The sequence below is a fragment of the Podarcis bocagei genome (genome assembly GCF_964188305.1).
Source record: "Podarcis bocagei genome assembly, chromosome: 8".
NCBI classification, from domain to species: domain Eukaryota; kingdom Metazoa; phylum Chordata; class Lepidosauria; order Squamata; family Lacertidae; genus Podarcis; species Podarcis bocagei.
This window is the reverse complement of record NC_138133.1, coordinates 85,315,055-85,339,423: the sequence shown is the minus strand read 5'-3', so window position 1 is coordinate 85,339,423 and position 24,369 is coordinate 85,315,055. Positions and strand designations below refer to the sequence as shown.

Sequence of the window (24,369 nt, the reverse complement as noted above, 5' to 3'; positions counted from 1 at the left end):
AGCCCAGATCTTCAGCATCAATATCTTTGTTTCCATTGTGTTCCAATGATTTTTCCGAATTCTTGCAGCCTTAAGCATGTCTTCAGTAGATTTTTGGGTTGATACCGTATATATTACACAGAAAGTCAAATGGGGAATTACTGTAACTTGTTGTAGCTGCTGGAATCTCTCTTTAGCAGATTGTAGGGCTATGTGTAAGACAGTACAGTACTTTGATTTTCTGCTTTGAATCTTGTGGTGCTTCTTCTTGGGCCTGAAAAATTCCATTCCTTTCTCAAAGTTTGGTAGTGTTTCCAGCTCATTTACACTCTCAGTAGCACATATTGAAACTTGTTTTCAACCCTCACCACACCTGCAGCCCACAAGGTAGTTATCGGTCACTTGCAATTGGCTTGCAGCTAAATTTAAATCAGCTATCTTGTTTCGATATGGTGAGCTTCCCCATTCAAGGAGAGAGGAAGAAGGGAGACTTGGTTGACATGGAACTGAGTGAGCCAATTCTGTTATTGACAGTCGGTAAAAGCTCCTTGTTGAATCTGGCACGCATAGAGGGGGACCTTATTTCTTGGGCTCTGATGATGAGGCCTTAATCAGCTGCCTTGTGCAGCTCAGTTAAATGATCAGGGTTTATTATCTTTTCCGTGAATGGAAATGGAAACTATGTCCTTTGTTAGGGGAGCAGGTTTAGCAGCTGTCTCAGCACCTGCTTTCTGAGCCGGCTGTTTTTGTTTTGCCTGGCTCTCTGAACATCCAGCAACTTGGTCCCTTCTCCCATCAGACTGAACCCTTGTTTTCTTGTATCTGTAGGGTATGAAGGGGCAGGAAGGGGCACCGGGGGGACCTGGAGCACCAGGAGAGATTGTAAGTATTTGCTCTGCTTTAGAAACTCTTTTTCCTAGATAGTCAAAAGAGCATTAGAAATTCATCTGTTACATACGAGCAACTTCCCTTGAGACACTCTGCTGGGGGAGAGGTGTTGTTGAGTCATCCAAACAGTAGGAGTCACCTTGCTAGAAATTCAATAATAATAATAATAATAATAATAATAATAATAATAATAATAATAATAATAATAATATATTATATTATTTATACCCCACCCATCTGGCTGAGTTTCCCCAGCCACTCTGGGCGGCTCCCAATCGAGTGTTAAAAACAATACAGAATTAAATATTAAACACTTCCCTAAACAGGGCTGCCTTCAAATGCCTTTTAAAGATAAGATACCTGCTTATTTCCTTCACATCTGAAGGGAGGGCATTCCACAGGGTGGGTGCCACTACCGAGAAGGCCCTCTTTCTGTTTCCCTGTAACCTCACTTCTCGCAATGAGGGAACCACCAGAAGGCCCTTGGCGCTGGATCTCAGTGTCTGGGCTGAATGATGGGGGTGGAGACACTCCTTCAGGTATACAGGACCAAGGCCATTTAGGGCTTTAAAGGTCAGCACCAACACTCTGAACTGTGCTCAGAAACGTACTGGGAGCCAATGCAGATCTCTCAGGACCGGTGTTATGGGGTCCCGGCGGCCACTCCCACTCATCAGTCTAGCTGCCGCATTTGGGATTAATTGCAGTTTCCAGGTCACCTTCAAAGGTAGCCCCACACAAATGAAATTCAGTTCTCAGGCAGTTCAAGCAAGTGTTTCCCCCCGCATAAAAGTTGATGGGCCCAGGCAAGTGGGGATGTCCTGCCCAAATTCTCACTGAAATAAGCAGGATCTGGGTCCAGCTCCCATTCATTTCAAGAGAGTTTATCCTAGGGAAGTTTATGTTGGATTAGACGATGGGCCAATTCATATAATTTTGACATGGTGAAATCCCATCAAGTCAACTTTCTCCCAGGCTGAAGCAGTGCGCTATTGTGCATGATATCTAAATGGCTTGGGACCTGGGTACCTTAAGGACTTCCTTCTTCCATATATTCCTTCTTTCATGCTCCATTCAATTTCTAAAGCCTTCCTCGGCCTTAATGAAGTGTGGCGAAATACTGCTTGAAGCAGGGCCTCCTATGTGGTGGCCCCTATCCCATGGAATGCTTTGCCTGGTGAGATGCAGCAGGGCCCGACACTGTGGTTTTTGTTGTTGTTAAAACATGCCTGTTCAGAAAGTCATTTGGTTGAATGTTTCTCTGGCCATTGTTTTAACACTGTTCCCTTTGCAGTTATGTTTTAAGGTACATTGTTTGACATTTGCTGGGGTGGGAGGCTAAATAGAAATGTGATTATTTTTAGTAAATAGCAGTCACTTTGGAATTGACTGGTGGCTGTAATGTTTTGAACTTGTATGCCATTGTTTCTTTGAATTGTTTCTTTCTATACAGTCGTACCTTGGTTGTCAAACATAATCCATTCCTGGCGTCCGTTTGACTTCTGAAACGGTTCAGAAACCAAGGTGCGGATTGCGATTGGCTGCAGGAGCTTCCTGCCCTCAATTGGAAGCTGTGGAAGCCACACCGGACTTTCAGCTTCCGGAAAACATTCCCAAACCGGAACGCTAACTTATGGGTTTGCGGTGTTCATGAGCCAAAATGTCTGAGTGCCAACGTGTTCGAAAACCAAGCTATGACTGTAATGGCAAATGCTTTTCCTCCATGTCCCACTCCCCCCCCCCGACTAGAGCTGATCCGAAAGGTTCTCCCTCATTTAAGATGAACATTTTTAATTTGAAAATCAAAATTTTATTTGAAAATCAAAATTTATCCCAGTCTACATTTTCACTGTGTTTTCAATGCATTTTCTATCTGTAGAAAATTCATTTCAAATAGCAAGTGCACTTTGTACTGAACCTGGCAATAGGACTCATTTTATACCAAATTTGGATTGTAAATATTTTTTCCCCCTCTTATTTCGAAAGGGTGCTCCTGGACCTGCAGGGCCCCCAGGGCCACGAGGCTTGCCTGGAAATGTGGTATGTATTAGGCATAACTATCAGCTCTGGGTATATCCTGAAAAGCAAGGGAATTTGGATAGTGATTAGGAATGAGGGGAAGATTCAGTTCAGGTGGCATTTAAAGGTGAATCTCCCTCATTTGCACTTCATAGAAACATAGAAGTTGGAAGGGACCCCAGGGGTCATGGAGGAAATAATGTGTGAACCGAAACACAGCCATCCTTCAAAATCTGCACTTCTTCAGATTTTGCAATACTCCAACCAAGTAATGTGTATAAGAATGTGCATACTCAGTAAAAATGTTTAAAAGTGTGTATATTATATATGCCTCCCATCTGACTGGGCAGCTTCCAACAAATTAAAACACAGTAAGACATCAAACATTAAAAACTTCCCTATATATTACTGAAGATAGCATACAATATGTGGTCTATTAGGGGTAATTGCTTTGCAGAAAGATGTGTATTAGGAGAAATTCATATTAAAATGGTAAGGAATTTTATAAGGACTTAAAAAAAAAATCTAACTTGGGTAGACATGTGGAGAACCAAATTTAAAATGAGAAAAAATGCAAGAAATGAGATATAGTTAAAGCAATATCATAGGACTTGAATTCTCTCAGTGATTTCCCATATATCTTCCTACCACAAAAGGCTAACTGGTTCATGTTATTTTTCTCTACAGGGTGTACCCGGAGATCCTGGCCGACCTGGAAATGAAGGCCCCAAAGGAGAAAAGGTACTGCTTTCTTGAAAATATGCCTGTCCAAAGCGTTTCTCTTTCTCTTGCATAGAAAAAGACCACATGTTTGGTTTACTTACAAATTCTTCATATGTCAGATTCATGTGTTATTCCATACAGCATTCAGAAAATGCTGCACAGACAGTAAAACTTAGTTTCATTCCAAAGTGGTGAAAGTTTCTATATTATTGGTGAAGGAACTCAAGAAAGGCTTGTGAAAGCCATGCAGTCTGAGCTTGGAACAACCAGCTGAGATTTCTTTACATGCTGAGCTTCTCAGGTAGACTGAAAGCAGAACAAAGGCTTGATTACCTAGTCCCTCCCCAAGGTGAGCTAAGCCTGGCAGGACAGCTTACTCTATGATTTTAACCCCTTCATGCATTAATTATACTTAAGCATGCTGGTTATATGAGGCTGGTTATCCCACAGTCATATCTTTTGCAGGGAGATCCTGGAAAAGAAGGGAAGCCAGGAGCACCTGGGCCTACAGGTGAGCCAGGAGGTGTTGGAGAACCTGGATTACCCGGCAAGGGTCGAGATGGCGATAGAGTAAGTCTCACTTGTAAACTGCATGTGCAACCAAGTAGTTAACAATTTAGGAATGAGTGAATGTCTCTTGCTCCATTTCTTTTTCTTCTGTCGATCATCATCCTGTTCTTCTGCTTAGTATTCCATGCCTTGTCTTTAGGATGAACTGGGGAAGTTTCAAAAATCAATTTGGAAATAGATACACGTATAGTTTTCTGCAATTTTCAGTTCGCATCTCTCTCTTTTCAAAAGCACATTATGAAACAGTACAAAAACACACACATTGTTGATATGTATTGTGCAATGGCATCAGCATTCCTGTTTGCACAGTGATTTAATCAATGAACATATATACTTGTGCACACTGCTAACCTCTGAGGTAGGGGGCTGGGTGTGCAGATGTTGTTGGACAGCAATTCCCCTCAGCCCCATTCTGGGTGGTCAGGAATGGTAGGAACTGTAGTCCAAGATTTTCTTTTTCTTTGGTGTGTGTGATCCCATAAGGAAAGCAGAAATCAGCCCCATGAACTACAGTTTAGCAGAAGTCCAAACTTAAATATGGGGAAATGGCAGATTGCCAACTAAGTACTTTATGCAAAATAAGGTACCGGTAATTCATGATGGAATCCTATTGTCAGGGAACTGCCATCGGAGGAACAGGTGGGGAGAGGGCTCACAGAGGCTGGGAGGGACTCAGCAGCGGAAGCAGGGACCAGCAGGGGGAGAGATGGGTCTCTGGAGGAAAGTCTCACGAAGGCTGAGAGAGACGCAGCAGCTAAAGCAGGAACTAGCAGGGAAAGGGGAGGATCTCTGAGGGAAAGCGAGCAAGAGGGAGGGCTCAGGGACACGTCCAGCGAGAACAGTGGGGAGGTGTCAGAAGCTCCCATAGGGAGACCCATTCCTCGCCGGAAGCTGTCACGTCGTGAGTCCAGAAGACGTGTTTCCGTTAAGGAGCTTCTATGCTGGAAGCGCTTCCAAAAACAACCACTGTCGGAATCTGCAAGTGACTAGGGCAGACATGTCTGAGGAGCTCTGTCACACACAGAGGTTTGTGGAGTTGCACAAACTCTGAGGGACCACGATTTTACGCACAAGCAGCTAATCATCCCATCACAGCATTCCGACAGTCTTTGTAAGCTGCCTGTGCAGGAGAAGGCATCATGAGCGACCCAGCCGGAACCGGAGAGGCAGGAGTTGGAGCGGGTCCAAGCTTGGAAGAAAGGTACCGAGCGTTGGAAATCCAACTGGCGCTGCAGACGGCGAGGCTTGAGGAGAGAAGGGCTCAGGATGCAGACAAGAAGGGGAGAGCCACCCAGTTCACCAGAAAGGTACCAGGATTGGTGCAGAAGTTTGGGGGGGGACCCCAAGGACTACCATGCCTTTAGAACAGAGATGCAATATGCCCTCAATGTGCAGTTTGATGAATTCCCTGACGAGGAATCGCGAGTGGCTTTTGTGATTGGGCATCTTGAAAAAGGGGCGAGGGACTGGGTTAGACCCCTGATGGCAACGCACAATGACGTCCTAAAGGACACCATGAAGTTCTTTCGTGCAATGGATCTCATGTTTTCCAGCGATATTGAGGAGGGAATGGTGAGCAGACAGCTAATGGCTTGCAAGCAGGGAAGCCGATCTGTCCGTGAGTACTGGACTGAGTTCACCATGCTGGTTCACAGATTGGGGTGGGACTTATCGGCGGCACCCATTCAAATGCTATTTGAAGAAGGCCTTGCTTCGGCTGTGAAAGACGAACTTTCCCGGGGTCCTAGGGCGGATTCTATGGATCAGCTGACTAAATCTGCGCTGACCATAGGAGCGCGCCAGGAGGCGAGAGCTTTGGAGAGGTGGGAAGGGAAGGGGGAACGCTGGAAGGAGTTCCGCATCCCTGGCATTCCAGAGACAACTTTCCCAGCGGCAGAGCCGATGGAAATCGGAACAGCGCGCGCGCGCGCAGTTTCAAAGCCCAGTGAGGGGGGAAAGGAGGAGGGAAAAGGCGCCCGGAAATGCTATCTCTGCCAACAGCCAGGTCACTTTGCCAGAGTCTGCCCCCAGAGGAAGGAATGGCAAGGGATGGTGGGAGCTGTTGAGGGAAGAGAGGAGGAAAAACCGGAGCAGGTAAAAGCCAACGCCTGGTTGCCACAGTCGGGGCACAGCAGCCAGGCCAAAGAGCAGTGAAAGTGCCCATGCCAGAAGCTCCTCAACCTGCCCTAGTGATTGAAGTGTCGCTAGAGCTGCAAAATGGACACCCCCTAAAGATAAAGGCGCTGTTGGACTCAGGCAGCTCCTGCAATTTCATGAGCAAAGAGTTTGCAGCTGAACACCAGATACAGACTATCCCTTTAAGCAACCCCCTGCAGGTGACCACGATCGATGGCAGGGAGTTGTTGGGAGGAGAAGTCAGCTTGCAGACCGTCCCAATGATAATGAAGGTGGCAAGGCACACAGAACTGATAGCGTTTAATGTGGCCACCTTGGGAGGAGCTCCTATTATTTTGGGGATGAGCTGGCTAGCGTTACATGATCCGCTGGTGGGCTGGCATCAGAGAGTGGTTTCCTTTGGTTCAGCACATTGCTTAGAACACTGCAAAGGGGAAAAGGGTTCAGCAGGGGCCCAAGCCACCCTAGCAGGGACGGAAGTAATGGAGAAGGTGAAGGTACCACCACAATACGCAGATCTCAGCGACGTGTTCAGCGAGAAGGAAGCTGACCAACTACCCCCGCATAGGCCCTTTGACTGTCAAATCAATTTACTCCCTGGGGCACAGCTTCCTGTAGGCAAGTTGTATGCCATGTCAGACAGAGAAATGCAGGAGCTAAGAGAGTTCATTGACAAGAACCTGAAGAGAGGCTTATCAGAGAGTCCAAAGCAGTGGGAGGTAGCCCAGTGTTTTTTGTGGATAAAAAAAACACGGACAAGCCGAGACTTGTGTGTGACTTCAGGGCATTAAACGCAGTGTCAGAACCCTTGGCTTTCCCTATGCCCAGGATTGACGACATTTTGACCAGGGTGCGGAAGGGAAAGATTTTTACAAAGCTGGACCTAAGGGGGGCGTACAACCTGATACGTATAAGGAAAGGGGATGAATGGAAAACCACCATGTTCACCCCTTTGGGGGCATTTGAATATCTCGTGATGCCATTTGGCTTACAAGCAGGCTCGGCGTGCTTCCAATCGTTTATGAACCACGTACTGGGGCCTTTGCTTTACAAGAATTGTGTGGCCTTCCTAGATGACGTGTTGGTGTATTCTGAGAATGAGGAGCAGCATGTGAGAGACGTCAGAGAAGTGTTGAGCAGGCTGCAAGCCAACCAGCTGTGGGTGAAACTGGAGAAGTGTCAGTTTCATACCAAGGAGGTGGAGTTCCTGGGGTACCGCCTGTCAGACAAGGGATTGGCCAGGTCCAGGCAGTGCTGGAATGGAAAACACCCAAAACCAAGAAGGATGTGCAGAGGTTCCTAGGGTTTGGGAACTTTTATCGTAAGTTCATCCGAAACTTTGCACACCTGACGGCGCCCATTACGGACTGTCTCAGCAGTAAGAAGAAATTTGTTTGGACTGAGGAGGCGGAGCGAGCTTTTGAGGAACTGAAAAGGGCCTTCGCCTCTGAAGGACAACTTCTGCATGTGGATTTACAAAAAAAGATGAGAGTCGAAACAGACGCATCAGACAGAGCCATAGGGGCGGTGCTTCTTCTGCAGCCAGGGAAGGAGGAGTCAGAGTGGAGACCGTGTGCCTTTTTTTCGCGAAAGCTGAACAAATCCGAGAGGAACTACACGGTGTATGACCGAGAACTTCTTGAGGCTTTCCGGAGATGGAGGCACCTGCTAATTGGTGCACAACATAAGGTGCAAGTGTGCACTGACCATAAGAACCTAGAGTATTGGAGAACGGCGCGAGTGCTCAACCAACGGCAGTTGAGATGGGCCCAGGAGTTCTCCAAATTTAACTTTGAGATTTGTTACGTGCCAGGCCCAGAGAACGTTAGGGCGGATGCTCTCTCACGCAAACCTGAATATTTGGAGGGGAAGGGAGCACCCGAAGAAAGACATGTCATTCCAGAGGACCGCTGGGTGTGTGGGGCGGCATTGGTGGGGCAAAGGGAACTGGTAGAGGGAACGGTGCATGATGAATACGCCCAGGACAAACTCAGGGGTCTCAGGAGGGAGGGAGACAAACCCGGGGGTTTTGAGGAGAGAAACGGGGCGTTGTATTACAAGGGAGCGTTATATATACCTGAAGGTGATTTGAGGGAGAAGGTACTCAAGCAACTGCATGATAGCCCCACAGCAGGGCATTTTGGGCAACACAAAACCATGTGGCTGGTTACCAGGGAATTTTGGTGGCCCAAGGTCAGGGAAGATGTGCGGGAGTATGTGAGAGGGTGTGACCAATGCCAGCGAGCCAAGGGGGAGAGGCGGGCACCGGCAGGGTTATTAGAACCACTACCCACACCTGAAAGACCATGGGAAGCAGTGGCAATAGATTTCATGACTGATCTGCCAAAGTCCAGAGGGAAAACAGCCATCATGGTTGTGGTAGACCTGTTAACCAAAATGGCCCACTTTATAGCCCGCTCACATGCTGTCACGGCAGAAGAAACCGCTAAATTGTTTGTAGAAAATGTGTTTAGGTTGCATGGCGCCCCCTTGAGGGTGGTTTCAGACCGAGGGAAACAATTTACTTCCAGGTTCTGGAGGAAGCTCATGAGCTTACTGCATGTAGAGGTCAATTTTTCGACTGCCCGGCATCCTGAAACCAACGGGCAGGCGGAAAGAGCCAATGGCATCCTCCAGCAATATTTGAGGTGTTATGTGAATGACAGAGAGAATGATTGGGTGGAGAAGCTGGCGTTGGCAGAATTTGCCTACAACAATGCGGAGAACGTGTCCACGGGGATGAGCCCCTTTTTGGCTAATTACGGGTGCCATCCCCGGGCTTTCCCGGGGGGGAAGGGGAGAACTGGAGCGTTCCAGCTGCCGAACAGTTCGTAGAAGAAATGGAAGCGATCCATCGCCAGCTCCAACTTAACTTAGACAGGGCCAAGGAGGAATATAAGAGGCAGGCAGACAAAAACAGAAGAGAAGGTGAAACCATTAGGGTGGGGGACCAGGTGTGGCTGTCAACTCAAGGGTTACCATTCAAAGGGGGTTGTAAGAAGTTAAGACCCAAAAGACTGGGCCCATTTGAAGTCACGCAACAGGTCAACCCAGTGGCTTTCAGACTCCGGTTACCGAACCACATGAAGCTGCACCCAGTTTTCCACAGGTCATTGCTGTCACCGTATAAAGGGGACAGAGAAGGGAGGGTCACTAGGGGACCAGCAATGGAGGAAAGGGAACACAGCTACCATGTAGCGGAGATCCTCGATTCCAGGTGGAAGGGAGATCAAGTAGAGTATTTGGTAACGTGGGAAGGGGAACCGGAGTCGGAAAACACCTGGGTCATGGCAGAGGATGTCAATGACGAGGTTTTAATAGAAACTTTTCATCAGAGGTTCCCACGTAAACCTCAGCCAGTGGCGAGGTTCCGGAGGGAATACTTTGCCACCACCGACGAAGAAGAAGAGTTGGAGGGGTTCACAGATTCCGAGGAGGAGGAGGATTCAGCGAGCCGGAACGGCGACCGATGGAGGGAAATGTTCGAGACGTCTGAAGATGAAGAGGATTCTTTTCGGAGTTTTACCTCCTCACCGCCCAGAGGAGAGGGAATGGGCGGGGGTGAAGGGGGTCCTGGAGGGGAGGTGGATGTCAGGGAACTGCCATCGGAGGAACAGGTGGGGAGAGGGCTCACGGAGGCTGGGAGGGACTCAGCAGCGGAAGCAGGGACCAGCAGGGGGAGAGATGGGTCTCTGGAGGAAAGTCTCACGAAGGCTGAGAGAGACGCAGCAGCTAAAGCAGGAACTAGCAGGGAAAGGGGAGGATCTCTGAGGGAAAGCGAGCAAGAGGGAGGGCTCAGGGACACGTCCAGCGAGAACAGTGGGGAGGTGTCAGAAGCTCCCATAGGGAGACCCATTCCTCGCCGGAAGCTGTCACGTCGTGAGTCCAGAAGACGTGTTTCCGTTAAGGAGCTTCTATGCTGGAAGCGCTTCCGAAAACAACCACTGTCGGAATCTGCAAGTGACTAGGGCAGACATGTCTGAGGAGCTCTGTCACACACAGAGGTTTGTGGAGTTGCACAAACTCTGAGGGACCACGATTTTACGCACAAGCAGCTAATCATCCCATCACACCTATGGATGTTGACTCTGCAGTGAGATCAACTGCATTCAATGGGGCTTACTCTCTAGTATGTGTGTATAGGATTGCAGCCTATAAAAACCAGTCTGAAATTTGGAAGGAGAGAATTTATTAAGTGTCTCTAACCTCAGAACTGTGGACCTTTATAGTAGGATAATCAAAGGAAGCAGGAAAAGGCTACATGTTCACAATTGCTAAAAGGAGCCTTGAGCAGTTGAGGGACCAGAAACCTTGAATGTGCAACTCGACAAACTTTCTGCCTCCTTTCCCAAAGAGGTCAGGCAATTCCTTCCTTGGTGCAGTAATATGCACTTGAATAATTCATGGCTTTTACAGGCCATTGCCTGTTGTGTCCTCAAAATAACAAATAAAGTCAAGTGGCACCACAGAAAAGAATTCATTAGCAAGTCCTGCTTGGTTCCAAACAGTGACTGAGCAAAATGGCCCCTTTTACGTGTATTGCAACCTTCTCCAACTGGGGCCTCGTGATCTCCCATCATCCCTGACCATTGGTCATCCTGCCTGGGTCTGATGGGAACCGCAATTGGAAACATCTGGAGCACCAGGTTGGAAAGTCCAGTATATAGTCTTTGTCAAGCAATTTTGCGTCTTAATTTGCAGCTACCTGCAAGTGACAGAGCTAAAACAATTTCCTGGGTGAAGACCTCCACACCTGAAAATTCTGTTTCTTTTATAATATACCAGCACATCTGATATTCTGAATTGCTTCCCCTAAACAATACCAGGCTTTTTTTGATACTAATTCTCCATCTTTCTCACCCGCTAGTCCTTTTAAATTTTTGCTCACATATGAATCTTGTGATCCTCACGCACTTGAGTAATAACATTTTACGGCAATCGTAGTCTGCTGTTGGAATGTACTTCTGCATCCAGTTTAAATAGTCCTCCCCCCTACACTTTGGGTTCTGGGTAAAGAATAATTGTTATAATCATCATTATATAATCACCAGGGAACATAACTGAGTTTTGCTATCTCTAAGAAGAACAATGTGATAGTTGTAGGCGCCATTTTCCTTTTCTGAAGACAGGTTTCTTAGACATTTTCATCTTTCTCAGTTGGTGACATTTACTTTATAGTTCCATCTATTTCTAGGGAGAAAGAGGACCACCGGGTTTGCCTGGACCCTTTGGGCAGAAGGTGAGTGCTTATTCTTGCCATTCTGTTGCATTTGATCATTACAATAGTGTTAGATCTTCCCAAATGGACATTCTTGAGGAGGCCTAACTCTTATATTTTCTCTCTCATAGGGAGATCGAGGGGCTCCTGGAGTTCCAGGTCAGCCAGGAGACAGGGGGGTACCAGGCATCGGACTTTCTGGACCACCAGTAAGTACCAAGCATGCTGCCCTCTGGCCTATGATACAACGCAAATATTTGTCAATGGCTCCTTGGGCTGTAGGACTTGTATGATCTGAGCCACTGCCAGAGGTGGTTGTAAGGTGTTGCAGCCATTGTGGCGGGACTGGGCACTGCACTGCAGAGGGTGTGGGAATTTTCAGGGAGGCAGGAGAGGATATATTGTTTGATGATATCCTTCCTAACTTGCATTAGCAAGTTCTATATATTAGCAGAGTTTAAACATTCCCCTTTGATTGTTGCAGGCTCATCGGAGCCTCCCTATATAAGATTCCTGGTAAGATCCCTTTTTGCCCCTCTTAAAAAGAATAGACACAGCAATCTTGTTAAAGTCTATATAAAAGTAATTTACTCACATTCAGTTCACAGTTGGATCCCTGAAGGCAGACTTAGGTTACAAAATAAAAAAAATCCCCTTTTTTTTTTTGACTATGGCAGACCAACACGGCTACCTATCTACACCTAGGTTACAAAAGTATATATATAAATGTGGAATTATCCCATAAGGGAGTTATTCCCAAGTGACTGCCGGCAGTCACTTCTGCTAACACGTAGAAAAACAAAATGGAGAAGAGAGAGCAAAAGAAGGAGGTGTGCTTCTCTACCCAGATTAGGCCACACCCACATCTAGTCACATGCAGAGGAGGTTTTGTCCCAGCTCAGGAGGAAACAGGAAGTTTTCTCCTGGCTGATACAAAGCACCCCCTAGCACAGGCATAGGCAAACTTGCCCCTCCAGATGTTTGGGGACTACAATTTCCATCATCCCTGACCACTGGTCCTGTTAGCTAGGGATCATGGGAGTTGTAGTCCCAAAACATCTGGAGGGCCGAGTTTGTCTATGCCTGCTCTAGCATGTCCATTCCAGGAACGCTGTCCTTGACTGCTATGTGTTTCACATCCCACAGAGGGTACCACAGCAGTGCTGCAGAATGGAGCAGGAAAGCTGAGGGCAGCAAATTTGACTGTCACACAGAGTACTGCTGACATTAGAGAGACCAAAGTCTGCCTCTGCGTCGGCAGTGGGTGCAGAGCTGGCAGCAGCACCTAGTGTTGCCGGACAGCTGTTGGTATCCCAGAAGCTTGGTTCTCCCCATCTCTATTTTGCCATTACAGTGGTACCTCGGGTTACATATGCTTCAGGATACAGATGCTTCAGGTTACAGACTCCGCTAACCCAAAAATAGTACCTCAGGTTAAGAACTTTGCTTCAGGATGAGAACAGAAATCGTGTGGCAGCGGGAGGCCCCATTAGCTAAAGTGGTGCTTCAGGTTAAGAACAGTTTCAGGTTAAGAACGGACCTCCGGAACGAATTAAGTACTTAACCTGAGGTACCACTGTACAACATCCCTGCAAAGTGGATTAGGCTGAGAGTTTGTGACTGGTCCAAATGTCACTCAATCAGTTTCATGACTGAGTGGAGATTTAAACCCTGGCCTTTGAGGTCTTAACTCAACATTGCACTGTCTCCACTGGGAGGGATTAAGTAAAATGGGTTTTCTTAGCATAAGGATATTATGAAAATAAAAGGAAATGATAGTGGCGGCTTTTGTTTTTAAACGTCAATTTGTTCTTTTAAAAGACTCGAGGAACTATATCAGGAGGTAATCTGGTTATGTGTTTGCAGGTGTGATCTTAAAAGGGGACGCCATCTGCTAAGTAATAGTGTAGGAAATCTGGATGGTTAATATTATGTTCAAGTTAACCAAATTAATTATGGTTGTTGTTTTTTTAAAAAAAATGTTATGCTCATTTTCATCCTATACCTTCAGTGCATTCAGAAACTCAGGATAATTTGCAACAAAACAAGCAAACATAGCCAAGTGCAAGATTAAAGATTAACAGAATAAAATACACTTTTACAGAATAAAAGAGTCAGAATTCACATACGTTGAGTAGGCTGAGATTGGTTAAGATCAGTCCTCCTGTGACTAATTTTCTGAGTGACTGGGAGTGTGTGTGTTTATTTGAATGACAACTAATGTGATCAAAACTCACAATGCCTTTCTTTCTTCCTTGTGTTTTTTTCAGGGCCCCTCAGGACCACCTGGAGATAAAGGCCCATCGGTACAGTATGTCTTTCTAAGTATGCACAGGTTGTGGTGTTGATAGGAAGGAAAGAAGGTGGTGTCATAGAATCACAGAACAGTAGAGTTGGAAGGGACCACGAGGGTCATCTAGTACAACCCCCTGCAATACAGGAATCTCAGCTAAAGCATCCATGACAGATGGCCACCCAACCTCTGCTTGAAAACCTCCAAGGAAGGAGAGTCCACAATCTCCCTGCATTGAGCAGGCAGTTGGATGAGATAACATCCAGGATCCCTTCCAACTCTGAACTTCTATTGGTGGAATTCATTGCCATGCTTTTTGCAACAATTCTCTGTGTTTAAGCATTACAGTTTGGTGGATATAATGGTGCCCTCTCTCCTCTCCCTGTAGTCTGGGGGCTTTCCAGGGCCAATTTCAGGGGGTGGGGGATAATAATAATAATAATTTATTTATATCCCGCCCATCTGGCTGGGTTTCCCCAGCCACTCTGGGTGGCTTCCAACTGAAAATTAAAATACAATAGTCTATTAAACATTAAAAGCTTCCCTAAACAGGGCCACCTTCAGATGTCTTCTAAAAGTCTGGTAGTTGTTCTTCTCTTTGACATCTGGTGGGAGGGTGTTCCACAGGGCAGGTGCCACCACCAAAAAGGCCCTCTGCCTGGTTCCCTGTAACTTGACTTCTCGCAGTGAGGGAACTGCCAGAAGGCCCTCGGAGCTGGACCTCAGTGTCTGGGCAGAACGATGGGGTGGAGACGCTCTTTCAAATATATAGGACCTAGGCCGTTTAGGGCTTTAACAGTCAGCACCAACACTTTGAATTGTGCTCGGAAACGTACTGGGAGGAAACGGCATTTGTGCAGGTAGAAGTCCTCTTTTTAGGCAAACCTCCCAATTCCATGTGATCAGCAGAAGAGAGAAAATGAATTATATCATGTCAAGCACACACTGAAGATGAAGAGCTAATGTCACTTGAGGACATGGTGCAGATTATAATCAGGAAATTAGCTTGCAGCTGCCAGCTTGATCAAATTGCAATAACAAGTCCGAGTCGTCCTGCAGGAACAAAGCAATGGCAACCTCAATCATTCTGATCCCAGTTATATAATCTATACACCTTCACAGTGAAGGAATAACTTTTGGCTCAGATTTGGGAAGGAGATAATAAGGCACCCAAGGTGGAGGCGACTTTATGTTCCAGGAATACTTCACACACACAAAAATTGTCATTTGACATGACATGGTGAGGTAGGCATTCCCTCTTTTTAAGAAAGAGACGCGGGTGGCGCTGTGGTCTAAACTACTGAGCCTCTTGGGCTTTCCAATCAGAAGGTCGGCTGTTCGAATCCCAACGAAGGGGTGAGCTCCCATTGCTCTGCCCCAGCTCCTGCAGTTCAAAAGCATGCCAGTGCAGGTAGATAAATAGGTACCACTGTGGTGGGAAGATAAATGGCATTTCTGTGTGTTCTGGTTTCCTTCATGGTGTTCCGTTGTGCCAGAAGCAGTTTAGTCATGCCGGCCACATGACCCGGAAAGCTGTCTGTGGACAAACGCTGGCTCCATCAGCCTTAAAAGTGAAATGAGTGCCACACCCCATAGTCACCTTTGACTGGACTTAACAATCCAAGGGTCCTTTACCTTTTATTTAAAAAAAATAAATAATAAATCCTCTTTTCAAATAAGTATTTTTGTGTCCCAACCAGCATATTTCTGGAAATCCTGAAGACAGAACTAAAAAAAAAATGGTGCCTGCTAGGGGCTGCCACCATCTTCCCAAACTCACACCTTAGAATGCCTTGAAATATTGCTATACCCAGGTCATCCATAGGTGGGATGTTTGTCATCAGCCATAAGCAACCAATAGCAGTTTCAGATCCTAAAATAATAGGGTAGGACTGGGGGAAAAGAATCACTGTACAATTGCAGCCACAAATCCACGTATAGTATGTGCTGTCATGCAAGCAGTTCCCCAGCAGTGGAACTAGGCTACAGGCAGGTTAGTCTGTTATTTATGGGCAAATTGGCTATCGGTTATCTTGTGATAACTGTTCCTGAAATTAAATTTGTGACTCACCATATAAATGTATGTAGGAAATAAACAATTGGGTGGCAGTGTCTGTCTCTCTCTCTCTCTCTCTGTGTGTGTGTGTGTGTGTGTGTGTTTTTGTGTAGGAGATTGTATTTTATATTTTTAAAAAAGGTTTTTGGTGTGTTTGCATTATTTTGATGCTCTCTTTTGTAAAGCTATTAAAAACTCTTACTTTTTTGGGGGGGAAAGAATAAAACAGCATATTTGGAATTATTAATTTTATCCCCCTTTTTTCTAGGGTCCCCGAGGTTTGCCAGGCATCCAAGGCCAACCAGGGCCATCTGGTCAAGACGTAAGTAAACATATCGGTGTTTGGTATGCCTATGAGAAGGGCAGTAGCTCAGTGGTAGATCACATTTGCATGCAGAAGGGCCCCGATCCAATCTCTGGCTGAAAGAGGCTGCCCCCGCCCTGCCTGAAACCCTGGATCGTTGCTGCCAAATCAGTGCACACAGCACTGAGCTGGGTGAAGCAATGGTCTGATTAATTATAATCAGTATGCTCCCTTGAAACATCCGCAGGACAAGTTGGAGTAAAGAAGTGGTGGGCAGGAAAGGATTAAACATTTCCTCCCCTTGCTGCTGCTTTACTTATTCCAAAGGTTGTTTCATTTTGTGTTCTGTACTCCCATCCTACACACACACACACACACACACACACACACACACACACGTATTTGTGAAGGTGAAGGTCAGGTTATAAATGGTTAAGATTTTAAAAAATACTCAAGATTTTCCCCTCCCCTGTGGACCCCAAGCTGTTTTTCTTTTTAAAAAGTGGAAGAACGGGGCAAGCTGGTCTGTTTCTGATCTGCATCTCTTCCAAATGTTCACCTGTAAATCTGTCCTGCCCCCTTTCTGTAGTAATCTTTGAACCAAAAGAAACCTGCATATCAGATGTTATGAATAGGATCCAAAAGGCAGCAGTCTGATTGGTCCTAGAACAACAGGATTCAGAATGCAGCAGTCTGATTGGTCCTAGAACAATAGGGTCCAGAATGCAGCAGTTTGATTGGTCCTAGAACAATAGGGTCCAGAATGCAGCAGTCTGATTGGTCCACAGGAGCCACCCAATCCAGCTCCAGGTGGAAGTGAATCCGCAACCTGATTGGCCTACAGGTGAATCCCGGAATATGCCAATCACGTGGGGCCCATTGTGTAAATAATATATATAAAGCAGACATTATGGGGGAACATTCCTCCTCACCACTATGAGCTGAATAAAGAGCATGAAATCCAATCTCCGAGTATATTTCACCAGAAAAAGTGGGGGGCAAGAGGAAACCACAGCTTCCCTCCTTCCTGAAGTGGTATTTCTATCAAAACATTAATTTTATATATATTTTGGTTGAACGGAAAACTTTGTAGGAAAGTTCAAGAAGTGTGAAAAAGCTAGTGGACGGGTCAGTTCCCATCTGCGCACGAATCCAGGAGATTTGTATCCGCATATGCAGATATTGAATTCATCAAGCATGTTTGTGCGGTGTGTCGTTAGCCCCCCATGATAAATGACCCTCTTCTTTCTCCCTTCTCAAATTGCTTCTGATGAGACTCTGGCTGCTTTGTGCTGCCTGGGAATTGCTCCTTCTTGTTTCAAGAAAGTGTCAAGAACATTTTCAAGGGACATATCTCATCCATACCTCATTTCCTCAGTGCTCTCGATCAGCAGAGTCGCAGCTTTCTGGAAACTCATATGTATTCCCTGGCGAGGCTTCATTATCTGAGTTTTCTGTTGAGAAAGGAGAGGGGACACTGGGGGGGGGCACAGCCCATAGCAGGGAAGAATCAATGGTCTTGCCTCTTGCTCCCCACCCAGGTCCTCCCCTGCTATGGTACTTGGCTATCTTCCAAGGAGGTGTGGCTAGAGTAGTCAGCTAGCATCATGGTGTGTATTTTGCAGAATAAGAATGCAAGAACCTCACACTCCTTTTGTTCCTCACCTGTAGGGCCTACCAGGAAATCCAGGTGAACGAGGTCCTCCAGGAAAACCGGTATGTCCCCAACCTCTCTAGCCCTCCCTCTTAATATTGGCACATTTTCATACCTATTTCTGGCCCAGAATCCTTTTTCTTCCATGATGATGATGATGATGATAATGATAATAATAATAATAATGATAATGATAATGATAATGATAATGATAATAATGATAATAATGATGATAATAATGATAATAATGATAATGATGATAATAATAATAATAATAATAATAATAATAATAATAATAATAATAATAATAATTTATACCCCACCCATCTGGCTGGGCTTCCCCAGCCACTCTGGGCGGCTTCCAACAAAATATTGAAATACAGTAATGCATCAAACATTAAAAGCTTCCCTAAACAGGGCTGCCTTCAGATGTCTTCTAAAAGACTGGTAGTTGTTGTTCTCTTTGACATCTGGTGGGAGGGTGTTCCACAGGACGGGTGCCACTACTGAGAAGGCCCTCTGTCTGGTTCCCTGTAATTTGGCTTCTTGCAGTGAGGGAACTTCCAGAAGGCCCTCGGTGCTGGACCTCAGTGTCTGGGCAGAACGATGGGGGTGGAGATGCTCCTTCAGGTACACTGGACTGAGGCCGTTTAGGGCTTTAAAGGTCAGCACCAACACTTTGAATTGTGCTCGGAAACGTACTGGGAGCCAATGTAGATCTTTCAAGACCAGTGTTATGTGGTCTCGGCGGTAGTTAATATACTAATTGATCAAAGAAATACATCAAAGGCACTGAGCAGACACTTGGACTTAGTCTTCTATACAGATCTTTCTTAGGTTGCATCAGTGCTATTGAAACGACTTTCCCTGTGTGAGAGGTGATTCAGCAATGTTGTCTCTCAAATGATGCGTATAATCAATTGAACTCTTGGCCCTGTGAGGCTAATCTCTTTGAGGAGCCAAGGGATGCTTTGATTTTGGCTTCTCTGAAATCGCTCTTCAAGGATAGCATGAAATGACAGGCGTTCTTTTTCTCTCCCCTCAGGGTGCCTCTCCTCTCCTCTCTCCTGGTGACATCAGTCTCTTAGTTAAGGTAGGGTGTTTTTTGTTTTTTTTCCTGGGATGCTCCAGGATCTTGTGTTCGAAGAAAATCTCATCAAACCATTCAAAAAAATTGTGATTCTTAAAAGTGGATACACAAACATCTTCATTTTGGATTTTCATTTCCCCCTAGTCATCATTGCCGTCACCGCCATCATTAAATTGATTGGTCAACTTGGAGCAATTTTTTTAAAAAAATATACGTGATTACGAAAGCAGTGGTTTTATTTATGTGGCAAAACATCTCAGCTTCTGTCTTCTTCAGTTGCTCTGATCTGCACGCTTGTGCACATCAGAGCACAACTCCAGCATGGAATTCTGGAGAGCTGATGCCAGTCAATGTACTGAGCAACATGGACCAATGTTCTTTCTCTGTATAATAAGGTAGTTTCCAGTACTGTTAGATACCAGTCAGAAAGAGGCCGTTTGCCACAACACTGAAGTGTTAATTCTCCTTTTTCCTCCCCCTTATTTAAGGATGTTTGCAGTGACTGCCCTCCCGGACCACCTGGACTTCCAGGAATGCCAGGATTCAAGGGTGATCGAGGCCTTCCAGGTCCACTTGGCCATGAAGGCCCAGTTGGGAAAACGGTATGAAAGAGAAGATGGGTAGCTAAACACTGTTACATGTCAATGCACTGATCAACAGTGTGGGAAAAAGATTAGACCAGGAGTAGCTAAGCTGTGGTCTCCCAGTTGCTGTTGGACTCCCATCTGCCCCAGCCAGAATGGCCAATGGTCATGGTGATGAGGGTTGAGGTCCAGTTACATCTGGAGGGCCAAAGGTTAGTCAACCCAGGATAAACTCCCCTGATCCCAATTGGGGAGTGGGGCTGATGGCTATCTTTAAAAAAAAAACAAAAACGTAATGAGTGAATTGCAACCACACAATTCATGCTAACTTTCACACCAACATCCCAACATAGACATGGTATAGGGAAAAAGCAGCTGCTGAAACTGTGCCACTGAAAAGGAAAACTTGGAACTCTGGATCATATATATATGATTCCCCATCCACTGAATATGTGGGATCTTCCACTAGGGGAGAATGGTTATGTAAGCTTTCAGAATATTTAGAATTAGCCAAATTGACAGATATAATAAGACAAAAAGCCAAAAGTGAAGTGAAAAAGCAATGGGAGTGTCTAAATGAATACCTTAAAAGTCAAAGTTTGAGGACAGAAATCTGGCTGAGTCTGGAATAACTTTGTGAAGTGAAAAGATACGAAAGAGGGTTTTATATCTAGATGCTAGGATAGAGATGATAAGGGAAACAGGGAAACAGGAAGACACAATGAGAGGTAAAGGAGGTGTTGTGGGATTGGTGGAAGTCAATGTTTGTTTTTCTTTTTAGTGTTTATATTATTAACGTGTAAGATACAGATTTGTTTTTGTTTTTGTATGTTGGGTTTTGTGTATTGTTATTTTTCGATATTTTTCGAGTTGTTGTTGTGTGGAAAATACTAATAAAATTTTAAAATAAAAAAGAATATGTGGGGTCTTCTGCTACCTTCCAAAGAGAGGAAGTCCATCTGATCTTTCTTTGTTTTTCAGGGGGAGGCAGGACCCAGAGGTCACCCCGGACCACCAGGTGTAGAAGGTCCCAAGGTCAGTTCTGTCTTCTCTTTTGTGATGTCAGGGGTTTTGTTGGGAAGAAACAGGATAGCAGGATGAAATATCTGCCATTCTTGGGGAAGAAGGTTTCTTTGGGGTAAGGGGTACAATGAAAAATATAGAGAGAGATAGAGAAAACAAACCAGCCTACCAGAATTGCTGAATTTCTAACCTAACATAATGTCCTCCCGTTTATTAAAATATCTGACTGACTTTTGAAATGGCTTTTAGTCCATTTCTGAGAATATGGACCACGTGTCATAAAAAGTCAAGTCCTGAAATTTTGAGACCATTGACCTTTGCTTGGAGAAACTCAAGGAAATGCCAACGAGGCAAATAAAAATGAGATTGTGGCTGATTTTCCCCTTCCGGCCATTTCTATAACTCCTTGGCTGGGACTGAGTGAAAATGTTTTGATCTTATGCCAACTGTTGACTTACTGGTCCTAAGAGTGTGTGGGGGGGGGTTATTTAGTTGTCAATATTTATTATAATCATATTCTGCCCTTCATCTCAAGGGCAGCAAACATATACGTGATAAAACAATACAATTAAAAAATAGCATTAAACCAGATTTAAACCAGTGGCAAGCATCTAAAAAGACCCTAGAAGCTATTGCACATCTAGAAACATGTAAATATGTCTTACTTGACTTACTTCACTTACTTCAAAATGGGGTAAGATGTCCCCAATGCATTTGGGGCTAATTCTGCTCACACCGGCTTCCCCACCTATGTTGTTGATACTTGTCCATCTCAAGAGACAATGGAGTCTGTGAGGTCAAACCATTGGAGAATCACAGTGCCTGCTGCTGTTGCAGAGACTGGGAACTTGTAACTGCTGCCTCCCATGTTGCTTTTGCTGTGTTAGCACCAAAGTGACCTCTCTGGGGTGCAAGCCTGGACAGTGTATATGGAGGCCCTTGGCTGCCCAGATATGAAGACCCCCACCTCTTGTCCTCACTAATGTGTGGTCCAAAGGAAAGCAGAGCAATACATTTGATACCAGCTTGACTACAGGTGTTGCTGGAAGGAGGCATACAAGAAGCCTTAGGGACTCCACTCCAGATTTGTGTAGGATTTAAAGGTAAAGGTATCCATGACCATTAAGTCCCGTCGTGGACGACTCTGGGGTTGCGGCGCTCATCTCGCTCTATAGGCCAAGGGAGCCGGTATTTGTCTGCAGACAGCTTCTGGATCATGTGGCCAGCATGACTAGGCCGCTTCTGGCGAAACCAGAACAGCGCACGGAAATGCCATTTACCATCCCGCCGGAGCGGTACCTATTTATCTACTTGCACTTTGATGTGCTTTCAAACTGCTAGGTGGGCAGGAACTGGGACCGAGCAACGGAAGCTCACCCCGGCGCGGGGTTTCGAACCGCCAACCTTCTGATCAGCAAGCCCTAGGCTCAGTGGTTTAGACCACAGCGCCACTCATTTACTCCTTAGCTTTTTCTTCTCCCGAAGATGTCCTGCAACACACTGGAGATGGGTTTTTTCCTCAGGGTTTACTCCCAAGGTCTTTCTCATGAATGAGTATGGCCACAAAGCAACAGAGATTTAGGACCAGAGCTTTCCTTCTCCTAGATGGGCTACCTTCCCATGTTGATGAGCCCCATCTGCCACTCATTTCCCTCTGCAGTAACCACCTTCTTGACTGTTGGACCCACTATTGGTCTTGTCTGCTCAATCTAATGGGGACTTGTCTTTGCGTACGGGGCAAAGTCTCCAACTCACTGAGGTTCTGAGACCCATCAGCTACCCTCCGCTGGACTAGTACCCCAAAGAATTGCTAGGTGGCTGAATCAAGCCACCGTTTAAATTTCCCACAATGCCTTGGAGCGATGCTGCATTTTTTATTGTAAAAAAAATCAAAATGGTTGCTAGACCTAGCTGCCTGCAGTCTTCACCAGATAATCCCAGTAGGGTTCATCAGTGAACAAGGCAGCCACCATGGGGCCACCTGCTCAGGATTACATCAGACCTGGTCCTGGCCCTGATCAAGGTTTCAGGTATTTCACCCAGCAAACAGCAAGAGGAGGTTAAGCTCCTGCTATTTGAGAAAACTTTTCACTGACAACTGAAACACTGAAATGCGTATGCCTCCATGTTTCTTTGAGGGGAAACCAGTGCACCACGCTTAAAATGTAATTGAGGTTTGTGATTTGAATGCTTCTGTCTTTTGTTAGGGTGCCAAAGGAGACCGTGGGACGCCTGGAGAGGCTGGACTGAAGGGTGAACAGGTAAAATAAAACAAGGCAGAAAGATGCTTCTTGGAACAGTACAATAAGCAACATGTATAGATCACCACATCAGAACACCACTGATCAATATATCACACACGGACCAGTCTGACTTGAGGGAAGACTGTCAGTGGTTACCCTAAACTGCAAAGTACATAAGGCATGGGTTGCCCAAGAGAGAACAGGCCCATACATAGAATCATGGAATTTGCAACCTTGTCAGATGGGAAGGGTATAAATAACAAAATTATTACTATTAGTGTGGAATCATGGAATTGCATAGTTGGAAGGGACCTCAAGGGCTCACTGGTCCCAACATGCTGTAATACAGGAATCTTTTGCCTAACATGGAGCCTGAACCCACAACCCTAAGATTAAGAACCTCATATTCTGCCAACTGAACTACAGTCATACCTTGGGTTACAGATGCTTTGGGTTGCGCAATTTTGGGTTGTGCACCGTGCCGAACCCAGAAGTACCGGAACGAGTTGCTTCCGGGTTTCGACGCTTGTGCATGTACAGAAGTGCTAAATTGCACTTTGCGCATGCGTAGAAGTGCCAAATTGTGATCCGTGTGTGTGCACACACGCGGGTTGCGAATGGTACAGGTTGCGAACATTCCTCCCGCACGGATCACATTCGCAACCCAAGCATCCACTGCACAGTGAAATATCAGATTTGTACAATTAGTAAAACTTGGGGAGGGAAATTTATAATTCAATTAATTAATTTAGAATTAAAGGGGAATGAATTTTCCTTTCAAGGCACAGCAGGTTCTGTATATGATTATTCCTTAACACTTCCTTTACTAACGGGGTCCATTGGATGCTTCCTGTTTGTGTTTCCTGTTTGTGTAACCCTCAAGGGGAAGGTTAAGTACCCCTTCCACCTTCCTGCTCAAACTTCCCCTCCACCGGCTGTCTTATTTTTTAAAAATCACCAACCACACTGATATTCACTACTGTATTACATGTGCTTAACCACTGAACCACACATTCAACATACAAGGTGAATGTTCGCTTATTCAAAGGGGGGGGGCATTGCATCCATTTGTTTTCAGTGAACTGAGGAAATGGCATGCTGAATTATGTTAAATTGATTCCGTTCCCGAAGCAAAGACCTGGCACAGCTGTGGATGGGGGTGGTTGGGGTTCGCAGTTTCTTGCTGCACGGACGACAAGTTGTTAGCCTCTTGCACCCAGCCAACCCTGTAATGTTTCCTGACAACTTCTCCGTTCCCAGAAGCTTATGTGTATTAAAAGCAGTTTGTTAAAACATGCAAGTTCACGCTCTGGATACCTATGCATGGAATTGTGATGCCAAGTTAGCTTATGTTTTGGGCGTCTCGTTCTCCTGGTCGCTTGGTTGGTAGCAAGCTTTTGATGAGATTCCAGAGGTTCTTTGGGGACGTGGTTTGCAAATGAAGATGCTAAGTGAATGTGAAATGCTGTTGTTGTCTTCTGCAGGGACATCCTGGGATACCTGGCTTCATGGGCCCCCCTGGAAATCCAGGTCCACCTGTAAGATGCTATATCTATCTATCATCTATCTATCTATCTATCTATCTATCA

General features: G+C 45.6%; 1 protein-coding gene across 1 annotated transcript in view; it reads left to right on the top strand.

Moving 5' to 3' along the window:
• COL22A1 (collagen type XXII alpha 1 chain) overlaps positions 1-24,369 on the top strand; it is a 194,095-nt gene that overhangs the window by 146,737 nt on the left and 22,989 nt on the right. Inside the window, exons 36-49 of the mRNA XM_081204329.1 lie at positions 808-861; positions 2,854-2,907; positions 3,574-3,627; positions 4,075-4,179; positions 11,510-11,554; positions 11,665-11,742; positions 13,804-13,839; positions 16,151-16,204; positions 17,858-17,902; positions 18,886-18,933; positions 19,419-19,532; positions 20,496-20,549; positions 22,745-22,798; positions 24,265-24,318. Of these exons, the coding sequence (XP_081060455.1) occupies positions 808-861; positions 2,854-2,907; positions 3,574-3,627; positions 4,075-4,179; positions 11,510-11,554; positions 11,665-11,742; positions 13,804-13,839; positions 16,151-16,204; positions 17,858-17,902; positions 18,886-18,933; positions 19,419-19,532; positions 20,496-20,549; positions 22,745-22,798; positions 24,265-24,318 (849 nt within the window). The remainder of the gene's footprint in view (positions 1-807; positions 862-2,853; positions 2,908-3,573; positions 3,628-4,074; positions 4,180-11,509; positions 11,555-11,664; positions 11,743-13,803; positions 13,840-16,150; positions 16,205-17,857; positions 17,903-18,885; positions 18,934-19,418; positions 19,533-20,495; positions 20,550-22,744; positions 22,799-24,264; positions 24,319-24,369) is intronic.